Source organism: Meleagris gallopavo, chromosome 23, assembly GCF_000146605.3.
Source record: "Meleagris gallopavo isolate NT-WF06-2002-E0010 breed Aviagen turkey brand Nicholas breeding stock chromosome 23, Turkey_5.1, whole genome shotgun sequence".
In the NCBI taxonomy this organism is placed as follows: domain Eukaryota; kingdom Metazoa; phylum Chordata; class Aves; order Galliformes; family Phasianidae; genus Meleagris; species Meleagris gallopavo.
The window spans coordinates 6386829-6404035 of NC_015033.2; the positions used below are offsets into that span (position 1 = coordinate 6386829).

Sequence of the window (17207 nt, forward strand, 5' to 3'; positions counted from 1 at the left end):
TAGCAAATTCCAGCTGGAAACACACTGGGGGTGGCGTTGGCCAAAGTCAACTCCTGCCTGTTCTGACATCCCAGTGGTGCCATCCCTGTGTTCTCTCTGCTTTTACAGCATCTTCCAGCCCCAATAGAGAAGAAAATGACCCCAAAGCTCACCCTGACCCACTGCCCTCCCTCCACCATCCCCCTGCCCAGAGGTTCACAGCGTTCTCACGAAAATAGCATTAATTTATTAGATGTGCTCACACCAGAACCATGTGAAATCCAGAAGTGGTACACCCTGCTCCACCCCTTTACGCACTGGAATGGAGTTAAAAATAGAAATAAAAATAGAGATTTGAGGGGGTTTTAATGCTACAAAGCTCCTGCTGGCACAGCTGGAAGGCCATGCAGAAACATCACCAGTGTGCTGAGATCCCATGCCAAAACCTCCCACTGACCTGGAAGGGGGTGCATGGATGCCCTTCCAGCTGCTCCGATGGACCAAAGGGCAAAAATGCATGAGGTGCAATAAGGGTTTGGGCTCTGCATTGGATGCTCCAAGCCCCTCGCTGCTGAAAGCTGGCTCAGAACGTCCTTGGCAAGCTGGAGTGGTTTGTAAACATTTCCTACACATCGAGGTGGCCAGCAGGGAGGGAGGGAGGTTTCCTTCACAGTGAGCAGAGCCCTGAGGCCACAGTGGGTGCCACCACCGGCAGAACAAGCAGGACCCTTTAATTCACAGCTCTGACCAGCCAGAAGGGCATGGTGCTGGAGGCAGAAGGCAGGTGGCATCCCCAGGTGAACCCCCGAGTTTTCATCTCTAGCATCTCCCACCACTTCTCTTTTGGGGCCATTGGACCAAGCGTGTGGTTTCTGGAGCACGTGGCTTCGTGGCTGTGAGGCTGAGGGTCTCCCCCCTGGGAAGATGGGACCATCTTCATCTGCACGCTGCATCCCATGGGATGGACACGGAGCCAGGCACCAGCTGCCCTCAGTGGGACCAGGAGAAATAAATACAGGAGTGTGGTGCTCCCCTGCAGAGCAGGGAGGAGTGAAGTTTGGTGTGTGCTATCTCACAGCGATGGACATCCGAGGGGTAGCAAAGAGTGGTTCATTAAGGGGCGGCCAGGATGGTTGCTGGCTCAGATCCTTCTCCAGCCTCTTGAACAGCTTGCTGGATGCCTTCTTCCGGCGCAGCTTACGCAAGCAGCCCAGCAATCCATAGTCCAGTGCAGTCTGCAGCAAAGATAGAAGTAAACAAGTTTGGGAGGTTTCTTGGACAGATCCATGAGGATGGTGGTCTTAAAACTCTACTGAGTGCGATGCTTTGCTACCCACCTCCAGCACAAAGGCAGCGAAGAAATTGAGCGTGGCAATTCCCAACAGCAGCAGCTTGAAGTTCAAGTCATCGATGTCCTGCAGCTTCAGCAGGGTTTTGGGGAAGCCCAGAGGGTACAGGGTCAACCATATCAAGAGGCCGAAGAGGAGCATGAGGACTACCAGAAAGAGCACTGAGGGCGAGAAGGGAGAAGGTTGAGGAAGGAGCTGAAGGGCTGGGGAAAGGAGCTGAAGGGCTGGGGTCTCCCCTTGCTCATGGCCTCACCATTGGTGTAGAGCGGCTCCCGAAATGGGTACCCCTTGGACATGGCAACGGCCAAAATGAGGTACTGGAAGCCAGTGATGCAGAAGAGAACCGTGTTCTCATAGTTGGGCAGGTTTTGGGGAGCTGTCACTGTGCTGTTCAGTGGCACGTACCTAAAGAATAGACACAAAGGATCACTGTGATGACCAAAGTTGACTTTTGGTGCCAACCCCCTTGGCTTTGGCCAGCACCATCCAAGCTGACTTTGACCAACGACATCCCCATGGCCAAACCCACGGCGCCAGGTCCCGTACCAGCTCTGTGAAATAGTAATGAAGTAGCTGAGGACTTGCACAGTGATGAGCAGAGTGGTCTGCAGGAGCAGGCTGCCCAGCACTGGGATGCTGATCAATGCCCCTTGGGGTCGACGCACTCCCAGCTCCCTGGCAGGACCCGTGCGGCCCATCAGCACAGCCACAGTGGTGGTGATGATCAGGTCGAAGAAGAGAAACTGGAAGTCACTCAGGTTGGTGTTGATCTGGGAGGGAGAAATGGAATGCTCTCAACTATGGGGTCACGTGGTGTGATAAAAATCAGAAGTAGGGAAGGCTCGGGCATCCCTGGGCATTGCTGATGGATGCAGAGAGGTCCTCCCCCACCTCCCACTGCCCTGCTGATGCATCCCATCCCCAAGACAGATGGACTCACCGTGTAGAGCAGCAACACGGACACAAACTGCACCAGGCTGTACAGGGCCATGTACTTAAAGACCCCAAAGGAGGTGACCAGCGAGCACCTTCCCTCCCTGCAGGCAGAACCACCATCAGCACAACAGAGCCCTGCCACAAACCCCATCCCAAAGAGGGGATGGAGGTGCTGAGAACCCCTGTGGGTCCTCCCCTCACCGGATGACGGTGGGCACACACTCAATGTTGGCGTGGCAGGAGGTGAAGGGTGATGCCACGGATGCTTCAGCCTCCGAAAGGGAAATGCCCACATCAGCTGCCTTCAGTGCCCCGCAGTCATTGGCCCCATCCCCACACATCCCCACGCAGTAGCTGGAGGAGAAGCAGAGAAGGTGGATTCATAACACTGACACACTGGGATTTGAGGTCAAGCCTAGGCGTTTAGGACGCTTGGGGAAAGGGCAGGATGTAATCGGCACACTGAGAAAACCTCCAGTGCCCAAGAAATGCCTCGTGTCCCCACCTGTCCCCCAACCCTCAGGGCTGGGGCACTCACTCGAGCTCCTGCAGGCTGCACACCAGCTGAGTCTTCTGCTCAGGTGACATGCGGGCAAACACAGTGGCTCGGACAAGAATCTGCAAGGAGAGGATGGCTCGGTCCCACTGCCCAACACCCCCCAGATGGGATGTGGATGGGGATGGGACGCACCTTGGGCAGCAGGTCAGCAAAATGCTCCTGAAGCACGGCGAAGGATTTGCCATTCAGCGCCAGGTGCAGGCGGCCATCCCACTGCTGTGCATCCTGCAGCAGGCAGAGCAAGCCGTCAGCATACTTCTGGAGAAGCAACACGTTTTTGGGACTGCTTCTCAGCTCACCTCTGGCTGCTTCTCGCCCTGCGAGAGCTCTGCGGGGATGAACTTGAGAGATGCAGGCTGGTCACGGCCGGGTGGCGAAGCGGTGACGAAGACAACCCTCTCATTTGGACCCACCATGCAGCAGCTCCTGGCCACGTTCACAGCCGTCAGCATGTTGTCTCCTGCAGATGGTGATGGGAGTAGTGGTGGAGCAATCATGGAGCAACCAAACCTAGGCTGGCATGGTGCTCAGAGCTCTGCTTGCTTTACTGGAACCCACCCCCAGGGCACAGTGCAGGCTATGTATATCAAAGTGTTGACAGGATATGGACTTTCATGCTGCTGATGGTGTAACAGTGGTGTAACAGGGGTTTTGCTGCTCAACTTGCTCACCCCGGCTCTAAGGGTGCTGGTTACAGAAGCAGCCAACATCTCCCAGCCTCTCCAAACCCACCAGCAAGGCATGCAAAGGGACACGATGCAAACAAATCATGGGAATGCATATAAAATACAGTCTGGGATTCCTAATATTCCTAAAACCCTTAGCCCCAATCCCAGCCCCTCACCCTGGCACCTAACTCTAGCTCATAATCCCTAACAATTATGAGATCCCTAATCCCTAATGACCCCCCCTTGGGGGGTTGGACTCGATGATCTCTGGAGGTCCCTTCCAACCCCTATGATTCTATGATTCTATGATTCTAACCTCAGCCTCTAAGCCCAGAACCCAACCCCTAACCCCAAACCTATGAACCCTAACCCACAACCTCATAACCCTTAACCCCATAGCCCCAACCCCACCTCCCAGTGGATCCTCACCACTGATCCATGCAGTCAGAGCCCCTCAGCCCTCCTGCAGCCCCACGGCCCCTCCCTGCCCCCCGTTCCCCAGCCCTGTCCCCCCGTTGCAATGCCACCTGTCACCATGACGGGACGCACGCCAGCGTTCCTCAGCAGTGTGATCACGGGTGCTGATTCCATCTTGAGGACGTTCTTCATCACCAAGAAGCCCAGGAAGGTCAGGCTGCTCTCTGCCACATCCCTGTTGGGCACAGCGATCTGCGTGGCACCACCTCCAAAACCACACACCAAAAAAAAAACAAAAAGAAAACCACCATCAAACCAAACGGGATCTAAAGCCAAAGCAGTGCGCACCCACCTCGTCAGCTGCAGGGCATCCTCAAAGCTCCTCACTGTGCTCATGGGTCTGCAAGCCAACGCCAGCACGCGGAAACCATCGGCGGTGTAATGCCGCAGCACCTGGGAGAAATCCGCGGGCACTGCCGCGGGGACAGAGGGCTCCCAACAGCTCCCAAAGGCATGGGGATAGGATGGCGGTGTGGGAACGCACCCGTCTCCGTGCTGCAGAGGCTGGCCACCACCTCCGGGGCTCCTTTGATGTAGAGCCAGGCTGCGTCGTCGCCGGGCAGCTTTGCAAGGACGCTCATGCGTTGTAGGGAGGAGGAGAAGGGGAAGCGGCGCAGGATGCCCATGGGAGAGTGGTGCTTCTGGAAGACATGGCAACCCAGGAGTATGAAGCACAGCATCCAGGGATGCAATCCAGGGACAGAATCACTGAACCATTAAGATCGGAGAAGATCTCTGAGAGCATTGAGTCCAACCATCAAACCATCCCTAACATCCATTTATAGCATAATAGAATCATTCAGGTTGGAGGAAATCTCTGAGAGCATCGAGCCCAACCATCAAACCATCCCCAACGCACCCAGTTATAGCATAACAGAACATTCAGGTTGGAGGTCTCTGAGATCATTGAGTCCAACCATCAAACCATCCCCAACGCACTCATTCATGGCACCACATTATCATTAAGGTTGGAGAAGACATCTGAGATCATTGAGTCCAACCATCAAACCATCCCCAACGCACCCAGTCATGGCACCAGGTTATCATTAAGGTTGGAGAAGACATCTGAGATCACCGAGTCCAACCATCAAACCATCCCCATTGCACCCATTCATGGCACCACGTTATCATTCAGGTTGGAGAAGACCTCTGAGATCACTGAGTCCAACCAAACCATCTCCAACGCACCCATTTATAGCGTGCCAGAATCATTAAGGGTGGAAAAGACCTCTAAGGTCAACAAGCCCACTTGCTAGCCCACTCCCACCATGCCTACTGTGTTTCTCAGAGCCACATCTCCATGGCTCTTAACACCTCCAGGTGATCCCACCACTCCCCTGTGCAGCTGTGTCAGCCCATCACCACTCGTTTGGAAATTACATTTTTCCCAACATCCAACCAGGACCTCCCCAACGGATGCTGCGAGGCACTCACCCTGCCTGGTGGCTGTTCTTCCTCAGGTGGAGGGTTCATCATGGCCAAGACCTTTGTCCCAAAGCACTGCAAACCAGGCAGCTCCCCTTCATCCTCCTCAGCCATCTCCAGGCGCTGGAAGCAACGCACAAGCAGAAGGCATGGCACCACCCTCTCCACACCAGTCCCACCGCTCCCCTTACCCATCCAGTGGATTCCATCATCTTAAGGTCCACGGGGTCCCCAACGGGCTGTCCCTGCAGCAGTGTGATGCTGTGGCAGGCAGCCAGGGCATGGAGCAGGGGGCCGGCAGGCAGACGGCGCGGCTCGTGGATGATGGGCATGAAGCGTCCGTCCTCCAGGGAGATCACCCCCCATACATCCAACCCTTCCTCTGTCAGAGTCCCTGTCTGTAGGATGAGCACAGTAGGGCAGGAGCAGCTCCAAGCTGGGAGCCATGGCATGAAGCCACCCCAAACGCTCACCTTGTCAAAGCACACCAAGCGGATCTTCCCACACAGGTTGATGCGGGGAGGGCTGAGCGTGGAATCACAGAATTATTAACATTGGAAAAGACCACTAAGATCATCCAGTCCAACCCAAACCCATCCCCACTGATCACATCCCTCAGTGTCACATCTCCACATGGAACACCTGCAAGGATGCTGACCCCACCACCCCCTGAGCTGCCCCAGGGGGTACCTGGGGCCACCGCTCTTCCAGAGAAGAAATTATTCCTAAAATCCAACCTGATGCAGAAGATGCCACGTTTCTTCAGCCTGTTCTGGGCGTAGATGGAGCCCACGGTCATGGCAGCTGGGAGAGCTGGCGGCACAATGACAGTGATCAGGTCGAGGGCACGGATGATGATTTGCCCCACGGGAACCTGGCAGGCGAGGTGCGTAAATGGGGTGAGCATCCTGATAGCATCAGTTGATGGATCTTTATGCGTGGTGGTTTTCCCCTACCTGGTTTTTCATCATGATGAGGATGCTGTACAGTGTGCCGATAAAAGCTGTGCAGAGAAAAAAATGGGTTGTGGTACAAAGCCAAGCAGAGATGGGGATTCCACCATAACAAGGAGTTCGGCTGCTCCAGGCAATGCCTCCCTTACCCAGCACAGCGAGGAACAGCACAAACTTCACAGCATCCTTGTAGAACTTGAAGGTCACGGGCTTGGGGTAGAGAATGGAGCTGATCAGGTCACCTTTGGCTGTGCAAAACCCTATGGGATAAGAGCAGGAGGACCTCAGCATGCGCTCAAAGCCACCACCCCAATGGACGCAACGTGTCTGCACGGTGCTACCTGTACGGGTGACAACAGCCAGCACCTCCTGCCCCACGTAGGACCTGGCTTGGATGATGTGTGTCCCACAGAACAGCGTGTGCCTCTGATGCTCCTTGGGGCTATAAATGGTGCCCGCAGCCCCTCCACCATCGGGGAGAGGCGTCTTCAGCACCGGCACGCTTTCCCCTGCAGGTAAAACCCAGCGGTGATGAGCACTGCTAATTTATTACCAGGAGGTGGATGCAAGGATGGAAGGGGACACTGGGATGCTCTCACCTGTCAGCATGCTCTCGTTGACCATGCACTCGCCTGTCAGCAGTGCAGCATCACAGGGGACCAGCACACCATCCAAGGGCAGGCTGATGCAGTCACCAGGCACCAGCTCTGCTGAGCTCACCATGGCCTCCTCTGCTGGGACAGCACCCGGCCCCATCCTTTGCACCCAGAACCCAAACCACCCCAATGCTGTTCCATCCACCACCCATCTGAGCCCACTGGGGCGCTCCCACTGGGTGTCCCAGTAGGAAAAGCCAAGCACGTCTCCCTGAGGTGGGGTTGGTCCCATCTCAAAGGAGCCTTTGCTCATCACAGGCATCACGCTCACCTCCGTCAGCACGGCGCACTCGGATGCTGATGGACATCCTGGCCATGTTCCGCAGCGTGGTGCTTTGCTGCAAGGGAGGGAGCTGTTAGGGGGAGCCAGAACCAGCTCAAAAAGGAAAGTAAAGCACCTTGGTCATGAGTGCACCAGGCTGGGGACCATACATGGGATGTGGTGTAAAGGACCGGTGATGCATTGGAGCAGGCTGCCCAGGGAGGTGGTAGAACCAGCATCCCTGGAGGTGTTCAGTGTGGAGATGTGGCACTGAGGGACGTGGTTGGTAGGCATAGTGAGGATGAACAGATAGCTGGACTGGATGATCTTAGGGGTCTTATCCAACCTTAACGGTTCCATGACTTCATGAAACCTTCTCAATGCACACTCAGCCAGCTGGCTTCGGAAAAGGGTTATTCCACCAAGCCAGATCCCTATAAAGCCCCCAGAAAGCCAGATTCCAACACAGGGTGGGCTTTGTGAAGCATTTCCCAAGGTCCAACCACCAACCTTCCTCGTCTCGTAGAGGGACAGCCCCAGGGAGATGGTGGAGATGAGGAAGATGCAGGCAGCATAGTAGTAGTAGGCATCACAGACCCACAGCAAGATGCTGAGCACTTGGAAGATGTAGAAGGGATTGAGCACCTGGAGAGAGGTTTATGGTCAGGATGGCTGAGGATGCTCTGCAGCCAACTGGGGATGCTCCTGGGTCTGCAGTCCTCCCACGGGTGCTCACCTCCTCCACCAGGAGCTTGGCATAGGACTTGACAGGCACCTCGATGAGGTTTGGGCCGTAGATCTTTCTTCTGTAAAGAAGAAAGTAAAGATGGAAAGGTATTCAAATGACAATGTAATGGTATATCAGGCCTTGTAACTGAGCTCCAGGCTCAGACTGAGAGAGTAAATGCCAAAAAAAAAAAACCAAAAAAACCCCTCATTGCTGTATCCTACCAATGTTCTGCATGCCCACCTAGAGCTGTGATCCTGCTGGCCCAGCCCAGCCCGACAGAGGTGGAGCTCTGCACAGGTCCAGCCTTCATCCAAGGCACTGGAACGGGGGGAAGAGAAGGAAGAAAAACAGATTCAGAATCACTGGGAGCACAGCAGAACACACAGCACGTCCACGTCAACAAAAACCCTTTGGGAAAGAGAGAGCATCTTGTTCCGCGTGCTCAGCCAAGGCTGGGAGCAGGAACAAAAGGGGCACAGTGCAAGGATTTGCGAAGGCTTTGCAACATGCAGAGAGCCAGTGGTGTGGGTGCGGGACCCACAGATGGATTAGGATTGTTTTTGGGGAAGAGGAATACCTGACCCTGCAGTATGCCTGCCTCCTCTCCATCCAGACGTAGCGCAGCCCCTCGAAGAGGTAATAGCGCAGGACGTTGTGCTGAGCAGAGATCGGGGGGCTTTTAAAGGGCTGTGGGGAGCACGGGGGAGCAGGGAGGGGGGCTGTGGGCATCACCTCCTCCTGGTGCAGGCGGATGGTGTCCCGGCTCTCCTCCTCATCTGCCACGCCAACAGCGATGCTGCTCTTGCGGTCCTCCAGCCTGGCCCCGGGGTGATGCTCCAGGCTGCTCGGGGCACAGAACAGACATCAATCTCTACAAACACCCCCCTCACACACGCATCCCACCCACTTAACGGGGGTTTCGCTCACCTGCTCTCACCCAGCATCTCCGTCTGCACGCGTGCAGTGAAGCACTGCCCAAATCGATCCTGCAAAACGCACACAGCGTCCCAATGGATGCAAGCAGGGAACCCCATCCCACTTAAAACCCCCCCTCCGTGGTGCTCACCCTAATGATGACCCAATCTGCCTGCCCCAAGGCACAAGGCTTGCACCTGGCCCGTACACGCAGGCTGGGTCTCCAGTGGAAGAGCAGCAGCAGCAGCCCAGCACTCAGCACACAGCACACATGGCACAGGGCTGTGCGCCACGGCTGGCTGCGATAGCCCGTCACCTCCTGCAGGAACACCAAAATGCACTCACTTATGCAATTTCCTTCCAAGCAGGATGCTCTGCCTGCTCACAAACGGGTTCCCCTTAACCCAAAGCTCTGTACGTACCATGCAGGATGTGTCTGTGTCGTGCTGCAGCGTCCCGTAGCCCGGCCGTGGGCTCCCCAGCAGCCTGCTGCTGTCTGCAATGCAAATAGCAAATGTGTTATGATGGCATTGAGAGCTGTGCCAGATGGGTGGCAGTGGCAAGGATGGAAACACCGGGGCAGAAGTGCCACCAAATCCAATCCAAAGCCCACAGAACCCCAATGGGTGGACAGCAGGCGGTGCCAGGGGACAGAAGCTGGCACAGGGAGAGGTGCTGGGGCAGTGCCAGGCAAGCCATCCCGCAGTGCTTTTCATGCTTGTTTTCCTCCCTGTCCTTTCCTCCTCGCCTGGGTGCTGGGAAACGGATGGAAAATGCGTTTTTATCCTTTTCTCTTTGCTGTTTGAGCGTCCTGCCGTGCAATGTGTGCACAGCTCCACGGGTTAAGAACCTTTCTGGGGGACTGCACGACCATCCTGCCACCACCGCAGTGATTCCCACACGATCCCAACCCCACAGCTGTGGGTTTTCTCACCTGCTCCCATCCCGGCTGCTTCCCAAAGCCCACGAATGGAGCTCCCAGCTGATCTCAAGGCACGGGATCCTCCACGCTGTGCCCAGGAAGCAGCCGGTGCCAAAGAGGGGCGGGCAGAGCGTGCTAAAGCTGCACAACCAGTTTGCACACAGCAGTTTGTGGATGAGGTGTGGCCGTGCAAACACGACGCAGGGCAGCTGCTGTCCCCGCTTTTGCCCCAAACCACGGGGCTTTATTCACCCTGAGATGCTGGATGGCAACGAGAGCATCTTTCTTTTGCAAGCTCCGAGGTGCTTTGCAAGCACAACGACCTCCAGGGGACCTCTCTGTGCTCTGCTCCCCTGCACTTTCCAATGGGAACCCAAAGGTAGAAGAAGCGAACTCAACGCCCCGCCTGCCTGCGTCCTGAGCTGAGCAGCGCACCGTGCCCGGCTGCATCTCCTTGCACGGCGTAAAGGTGCCAACAGCCGGGATGCGGCCGTGCAGCTGGGGGCAGAGCTGGGGGATGGGGAAGGGAAGCAAAGAAAACGAGAAGAGAGCAAAGCGGAGCAGAGATGCGACCTGCCGGGATAACCGAGCCCTGGGCTCTGTGCAAACCGCAACAGCGAGGAAAAACACGGTGTGCAACCCCTGCGTGCTACGCGACCGCGAGGCTTCACCAGCGCTGCCACCCCTCGGATCACACATTGCAGCCCCCATCCTCCCATCCCCATCCTCCCCCCATCATCGCCCCTGACCTGAGCTCATGGCGGGGCCACGCGTGGGCCGCCCGCTGCCGCCTCGGGGCCGCGCTGAGCAGCGGCAGCGGAAGGGCGGAGCGTGGGAGCTGCCGGGGTTTGTAGTCCTCGCACCAACCCCCCCTCCCCGTATCATCATCATCATCATCAGATCAGCCAGGGAAGCGATCCGTGCTCTGCCCCATAGAGCCTCAGCACCTGTGTGGAAATGCAGCAGCTCTGCCCCTATAGGGGCTCTGCATCCCCTCCCCCATTCGGTGATGGTTGGGGGCTGCGTGGGGCTCAGCTGCAGCAAAACCGCTGCCAGGAGCAGCCCAGCCCACCCGAGCTGCAAACACACAGCCACCCTCGCATAGGGTTTCTTCTGCAGGAAGGAAGACGAAACAAATGTTTTGCTTGGGGTCTGTGCTTCTCGGTGCAGAAATAGCACTCCCCAACGTGTTGTGGCCCTGCACTGCGTACAGCCAGCCGAACCTTTGCCTTTAGGAACACGATAACCTGCCCTGCACCCAAGGGATTACCGGCAGTCGGTGACTCATGCTGAGCACACAAAAACCAGCAGGCGGTGCTCCTGATAAACACCAGCCCGGATCTCCAGCGCTTCGTTTTTCCATATCCGTGATCCGCTCCATCTTTTGCCTTCGTGTTACGGAGGATTTCCCCTCCCATCAGATCACAAGCAATGCCTAGGTAGAACCTAACACAGCTGGCAGAAAAAGGAAGGGTGGTGATTTGCCCAGCAACAGGCACGAGGTTACAGCAATAAGGAACAGCTTTGCTCACTTCTCAGTAGAAAAACCGCAGAAATCGTCCTGGAAATCCCCCTGCAGCAGCATGTCTGAGCAGAACACCGCCCAAAGCACTGAGAACGAGCCATGAATTCCTCTATTGTGCAAGCTGTGCCGTGTACTGCTGCTTCTGTCAGCATCTCTCACGTCGCCGTGCTTTCTGCTAACGTGCTCTCGTTTGTTCGGCATTAAATTGGGCCCTATAGGCGAAGCTCTTTCCTCGGTCTCTGCTGCCGCCGCGTGGCCAAAGTGCGGAACTGCACCAGGGGCCATAGCGGTCATTGGAGCTCCGGACCCACCCGAGTCCCCGCAGAGCACCACAGAGCGCGCCCGGAACTGCGCAGAGCGCCGCTCTGCTGTCTCCGCTCTGTGCAGCCCGTCTCTATGGTGATAGGTCCTCCCAAGCGTATTGCGGGGACGTGGAGTCCCTTCGCTTTAGCCGCTCTGCGCCGCCAGTCCGCCAACTCTATGCTGTTTGTTCCTCCAAGCAGCACAGCGCATGCGCGCAGAGGAGCGGAAGTGGCCTGTTTGAATTCTAACGGCTCTCCGCAACGACTCCGCCGCTCTTCATTGCGGTTGGCCATGAATGATGGCTGATGTTCTATGAAACGACCCACAGCGGAACTCGAACCGTTAACATCAAGCACTCCTTCAGGCGTGTGCTGGTGCTCCTGACATCGGGGTCACAAGGAAAGGAACTCCTGTACAAGCACAGCCCATACGAGCACCAGCAGGGAGGGTTTCCCTATGCAGGATGAAGCAATTAATTGACATTTGTCACCAACCACCCAAGCAAACATGGCAGCACACGGCTGACCTTGGGGATTCAGAGCTCTTGTTCTCCAAGCGTGTCTTTCTGCGAGCACCCAGTGGTGCTGCAATGCTTGTTGCTGCACGAGCAGGCAGGTTTGCAGGAAGAGCAGTAATTTACAGCTGCATCCTGGTCTTCATTTCAACCACAGACGTCCACCAGCTGCACCTACAGCAGTGCACAGTGCCGAACTGCCTGACACAGGGAGCTGGGAGGAGGTGCAGCCACCAAGCAGAAGGATGGCAAAGCATCCCCCCCTCTATTTTTTGACCTTCTAGGGGAGGCAAGGCTTTTTTCTTACCTGGATACGAGCCCCGAGCAAAGCAGAAAGCCATCTCACCCTGAGGAAGCGTCATAAAGAGGGTTTCAGCTTCATGTGCATGCCTGAGTGTATCAGGACACGGCCTCCTCCCCCCCGTCATGTGCATCCCAACTCACGTGTCAGCCCAGCACCCCCCTCCTCACCCAGCAAAGGACCCTCTGTTCTTTCTTTCCCCTCCGCTGTTTCATCTGATGACCAGGAGGCTCTGTAATTTATCTTGTCCCCACCGCCCCAAATTTATTTCATGTCAGTCCAAAGGGCTGCACGCAGACAAGGGCTCCCTGTGATAAACCCGCTTTGATGGTCCCTTTGACATCTTTCCATCATGTGTCAGCAGCATCCACCGTGACCAGGACCCCACAATAACAGCCCTATGCAGAGCCAAGGCTGGGTCACATGCATGGCTGCAGGGAGAGGAGATCATGAAGAGCAAAGCCATTATAAATATCTTCAGAATGATTCCTCTTCCTTACACTTATGCAAGTGCAAGCCTCATTTAGCTGGACCACAGACCAAGCCAGAGGCTATGCACAAGAAAAACTTGGATCAGGGCAACTTTTTATAGCCTCGACAAGGCAGTGATGGGGGAAAGCTTTGTCTTCCAGAGCCATTTTTCCTCTTATCACATGGTGGCCCCTCATGACATGCATGATCTACAACCAGCCACTGGCAAACTGAAGCTTTATGGGGTGAGTACATCACCACCAAGCCATGCAAGTGTGTCCTGTGCTTTAGATGCATTTTCTGTCCCAGTCCTGTATATATTCAGATAAGTAGTAGTGCTTGCTTAGAACTAAGCATGTATATTTAGTTATTGAATCGTGGCTTTAAGAAATTAGAGCCGGATAATGACTGCAGTTATTCTCATTTATGTATGTAACTTCTCTAAAGGAGATATCAGTTCACTTCCACAACACAACCACAGAGCAGATATGAACACAGATAATTCTGCTCTGTGTTGGTGGTGTTCCCAGCTGCAAGTCAGCAAAGGTCTCTGAGAAGGGATTCAAGCTGACAGCTGTAAATCCCTGCAGAGTCAATGTCATCTGAGTGGCAGTGGAGCACCCATGGCACTTAATGTTGGTGAACTGCTTCATTGCAGTGGCTACTTGCCTCCCAAGGATCATTGGCCACAACTTGGGAGCTGCACAGGACCAAAACAGAAAGATTTCACTTGATAGATGTTCACCTCCTGCATCCCTTCCAAAATTGAAACCATTCAATTTGATGGGTATTTGTGTCCTCCACACCTTATGCTGCACAACGTGGGGTTGATAGTGGGGTTGGGTTGGTGGTTGGGATGGGGTGGTGGTTGGGATGGGGTGGTGGTTGGGATGGGTTGGTGGTTGGGGTGGGGTGGTGGTTGGGATGGGTTGGTGGTTGGGGTGGGGTGGTGGTTGGGATGAGTTGGTGGTTGGGATGAGTTGGTGGTTGGGGTGGGTTGGTGGTTGGACTTGATGAACTTAGAGCTGTCTTTTCCTACTTTCATTATTCTATGACTCAAGATGGAAATTGAGATTTTTGCCCTTTGCTTAAGGCCCGGGCAGCACTTGAGGTCAAATAGCAATCACTCTTAAAGAGAATTCAAGTATTTCTTGTTTAGGGTCTGATTTTCTTAACCCAAAAGCCCTCAGTGCCATCTGCCCCCAAACAGGAGCTCCAACCACCTCCATCCCCACCAGACAAAGGTGCTGCTCAGCACAAAAACACATCCCCTGGCCAACTGCTAGGGGTTAACACGTTGGTAAGGCAACACCTTGAGCAGCTCCCTGTCTTTTAGTGACCCTCACTGTGCCAAGTGGCACAGAAACTCAAAACAACAGACACTGAGAATGCTTTTTTCCTTCTTTCTGCACCTTATTCCCCCCCTCCTTGTGTTTTCCAGCTTAATGTCTATTCACACTTATCCCTACGCCTTGACACTAACATGACATAACAGGTGAGACATCTGTCTTCCCAATTCACCTGCTCCCTTTCCTCCCTTTTGACACAATCTTGGCACTGGAGACCTATCCAAAAATCCCCTGCTGGAAAAACAAATGAGTTTGCCTCAAGAAGGAGCTCGGAGGAGGAATGAAGGACATTTCTCACGGCGGCTGATGGACACCCCAACCTCTCTCTGCAGGGCTGGAGGTGTTGCAGGTGCTAAGCAGGGGCCAGGATTGAGTGGAGAAATGCGTGTGGTGAGCAGGGCTGTTCGTTGGGTGGGATTTCACTTGTCATTATTCACATATTTGTTACAGCTACCAGGCGGGGCTGTCAGCTGCCTTCACCCATCTTCCACCTCATCCACCCGGACAGAGATAAATGGCACAGGAGCACCCGGCAGCACCGCTATTTCACGCCCCTAACCAAATCCACATGAACCTCCCAGCAATGCATCCTCCCAAACCTTCACGTTGTGCTTCTATTCCATTCCATTCCATTGCAGACGGCGGGGAGATGCCTTCAGCTGCATCCCCCCCCTTTGTGCCCAACACCAACCCTAAACATGGCACAAGAGCACACTTCAATCCTCCCAGCCAGGCTTTTATTCCCTTTATTTGGAGCACCAGCTCTCCCAAAGACACGGCCCAGAGTTCTGTTCTTGTTTAAAAGCAGGCCACTAAAAGGAGCAAACTCACATCCGTGGAGCACTGAGTCATGATTGAGCCCTGTGTGCATCTCATTAGCAGCAAACATCCTGGGGCTGGCTATAAATACATTTCTAGTTATTCAGAAACTCTTTGAAAGTTCCCCTGTGGGATTTGCACGTTGCAGATGGGAGCCCTCCTGCCCCCCCCCCAGCAGCATCGTTCGTCCTGAGGAGATGCAGGCATGCAATGAGCATGGGAACAGCTCCCAGCCTGGCTGATGAAGTCTTCACTGACATTTTTTGCCCAGTAGCAAGGACAGCAAGCACACAAGCATGAAATCCCAGCTCCAGAGGTGGTCGGCTGCCTGCACGTTGGCACAGCCAGCACCCAGTGCTTTAATGCTGCTGAGCATCACAGCTCAGAGCACATTGCAGCTTTGTGCAGTGCAGAGATTTGGGGCCACCCAATATGAGGACACAGGATTCTCCAGTTCTCCTCCAAAGCCAGCAGAGCCTTGCTGTGTGCACATCCCCAGAGCTGCCCAAGGCCAAAGAAGACAAACGCTCCATCTCGAGCAGCATCCACCCCCAGGGCCCCTCCCTGCAGTTGGTCCATGGCAAGCAGTGGTGATAACACACCAGCAGCCCATCTCCTGCCCCTAGGCAGCTGGCTCTATCCCAGTCACTTAAGTCTTGGCTCAGAGCCCTCACTCCTGGACTCGTTTTGCTGCATTGCTTTGTGTGCAGCACTTCTGGCAGAGGAAGATGTGCTTCGTCCAGCCAGGCTTGGCCATTGCTATCCATCCTCTCACATCTCTTCCCTTCTGCAGCTATTCCCATGTACATAAAGTCCTAAAAGGAAAATAGAACCAACAGCATTTCACCACACGATGCTTGCATTTCACTTGAAGCACTCCTGTTAGCAGCTGGAGGCCAGCAATGCATCCGGAAAGTTCGAACCTAACCTTAGCACAGAATCGTTTGAGATGGAAGGGACCCTAAAAAGCCATCTGGTCCAACTCCCCTGCAATGAACAGGGACATCTACAGCTCAGTCAGCTTGCTCAGAGCCCCTGACCTTGTATGTGTCCAAGGATGGGACAATCACCAACTCTCTGTGCAACCTTGACCCCCAGCTGATCCCAAGACCCAAGGACGGGTGCGATGCAGCTCAGTGGCTCTGCAGACACAGAGAACAGGAGCTCAGCATTGCAAAGAGATGGCAGCCTGCCCAGGAAAGGGTGAGCCAAGGACTGAGAAATGCAATGAGACAGCCCCCGTGTACCCAAGTCATTCACCTTCAGCAGCTTGGCAAAGGCTTCCAACCCTGAAACACTGCGGGGCTGTTTTTAGTGCTGCCGAAGCCATACAAGTAATTACTATTCCTGAATGAGCACAGCTTTTCTGGACTCCCTTTTAGAGAAGTCTGCACACAGCTCTTACCATTATTAACTGCTCTTGTATAAACAAGGCTTTGAAGCTTATGGCAGCTAAAGCAAGCTCCAAAAATAGCTTGGCCAGGAGAGTTTTAAAGAAGGGGGTAAGGGCTATGGGGTGTACAAGCTGGGTTGTGCAGTGTGATGTTCCTCTCTTGAGTCCAGAGGGCCTGGGAAGAACTGTGTCTTTTTCCAAATGTCCCATTAGAAGCAGGGTTATCAGCCTTGATATCAAAGCTCCATCTCCTAGACACAGGGAAGAGTCGAGGCCATTCAGTGTGACATCCAGGGACCCTACATGAGGATGCTAAAAGGGGTTAAGTGGCATTTAGCCCATTAAAACCAGGAGCTTTGTGCTGCAAGAAGCAGGACCTGGGCTTCACCATCACATATCCAAATACCCACCCTCACCATTGTGCAGTTGTGTAATGCAAACGTTGCACCCCAATGGCCCAACAGAGCCCATCCACCCACTCCTCTGGGTGCTGCAGGGAAGGTCTGAGCAGCCAGGACCACGTTCTGCTCCATCTTAAGCAGCTTCAGATTTGAGCCCAAGCAGCAAGTCACTGGGTGAGCTGGAAGGTTCAGATGGAAGTCCTCCCTGTTATAATCATAGGTGCTCAGGGTCACATTTTTAGAGTCATTTACAAACAGACCCTCTCTGTTCCTTTCCTGAGGTTATTCAGAAGTCTTTAA

At 54.6% G+C, this 17207-nt stretch overlaps 1 protein-coding gene across 2 annotated transcripts; it reads right to left on the reverse strand.

The window, feature by feature from the left end:
• Positions 1–190: 190 nt before the first annotated feature.
• Positions 191–11841, reverse strand: ATP13A2 (ATPase cation transporting 13A2). Of its 2 annotated transcripts, XM_031556693.1 has the most exons (31): positions 11364–11841; positions 11102–11286; positions 9332–9405; positions 9061–9228; positions 8922–8980; positions 8727–8835; positions 8572–8651; positions 8235–8312; positions 8001–8070; positions 7775–7909; positions 7274–7340; positions 6946–7077; positions 6688–6855; positions 6496–6606; positions 6350–6396; positions 6131–6267; positions 5867–5918; positions 5585–5791; positions 5403–5516; positions 4453–4609; positions 4261–4381; positions 4019–4143; positions 3123–3283; positions 2956–3048; positions 2803–2882; positions 2466–2618; positions 2269–2365; positions 1875–2098; positions 1582–1733; positions 1317–1489; positions 191–1214 (listed from the first exon to the last, which is right to left on the reverse strand). In XM_031556693.1, exons 1-31 carry the CDS (start codon positions 11648–11650, stop codon positions 1047–1049), a joined length of 3984 nt encoding a protein of 1327 aa, XP_031412553.1. In that variant the 5' UTR covers positions 11651–11841; the 3' UTR covers positions 191–1046. The 2 variants fall into 2 exon arrangements, with proteins under 2 accessions (XP_031412553.1, XP_031412554.1); XM_031556694.1 differs by lacking the exons at positions 11102–11286; positions 11364–11841 and adding an exon at positions 10581–10996.
• Positions 11842–17207: the final 5366 nt, after the last annotated feature.

What these genes read in the sequence shown, in the direction of transcription:
- ATP13A2 (XM_031556693.1), bottom strand. Translation starts at nt 11,650, where the DNA reads ATGACCGCTATGGCCCCTGGTGCAGTTCCGCACTTTGGCCACGCGGCG. An exon ending in CAGATTGGGTCATCATTAGG is followed by an intron (nt 8,981 to 9,060) that starts GTGAGCACCACG and finishes TGCGTTTTGCAG; the next exon opens with GATCGATTTGGGCAGTGCTT. An exon ending in GGAGCCGCTCTACACCAATG is followed by an intron (nt 1,490 to 1,581) that starts GTGAGGCCATGA and finishes TCTCGCCCTCAG; the next exon opens with TGCTCTTTCTGGTAGTCCTC.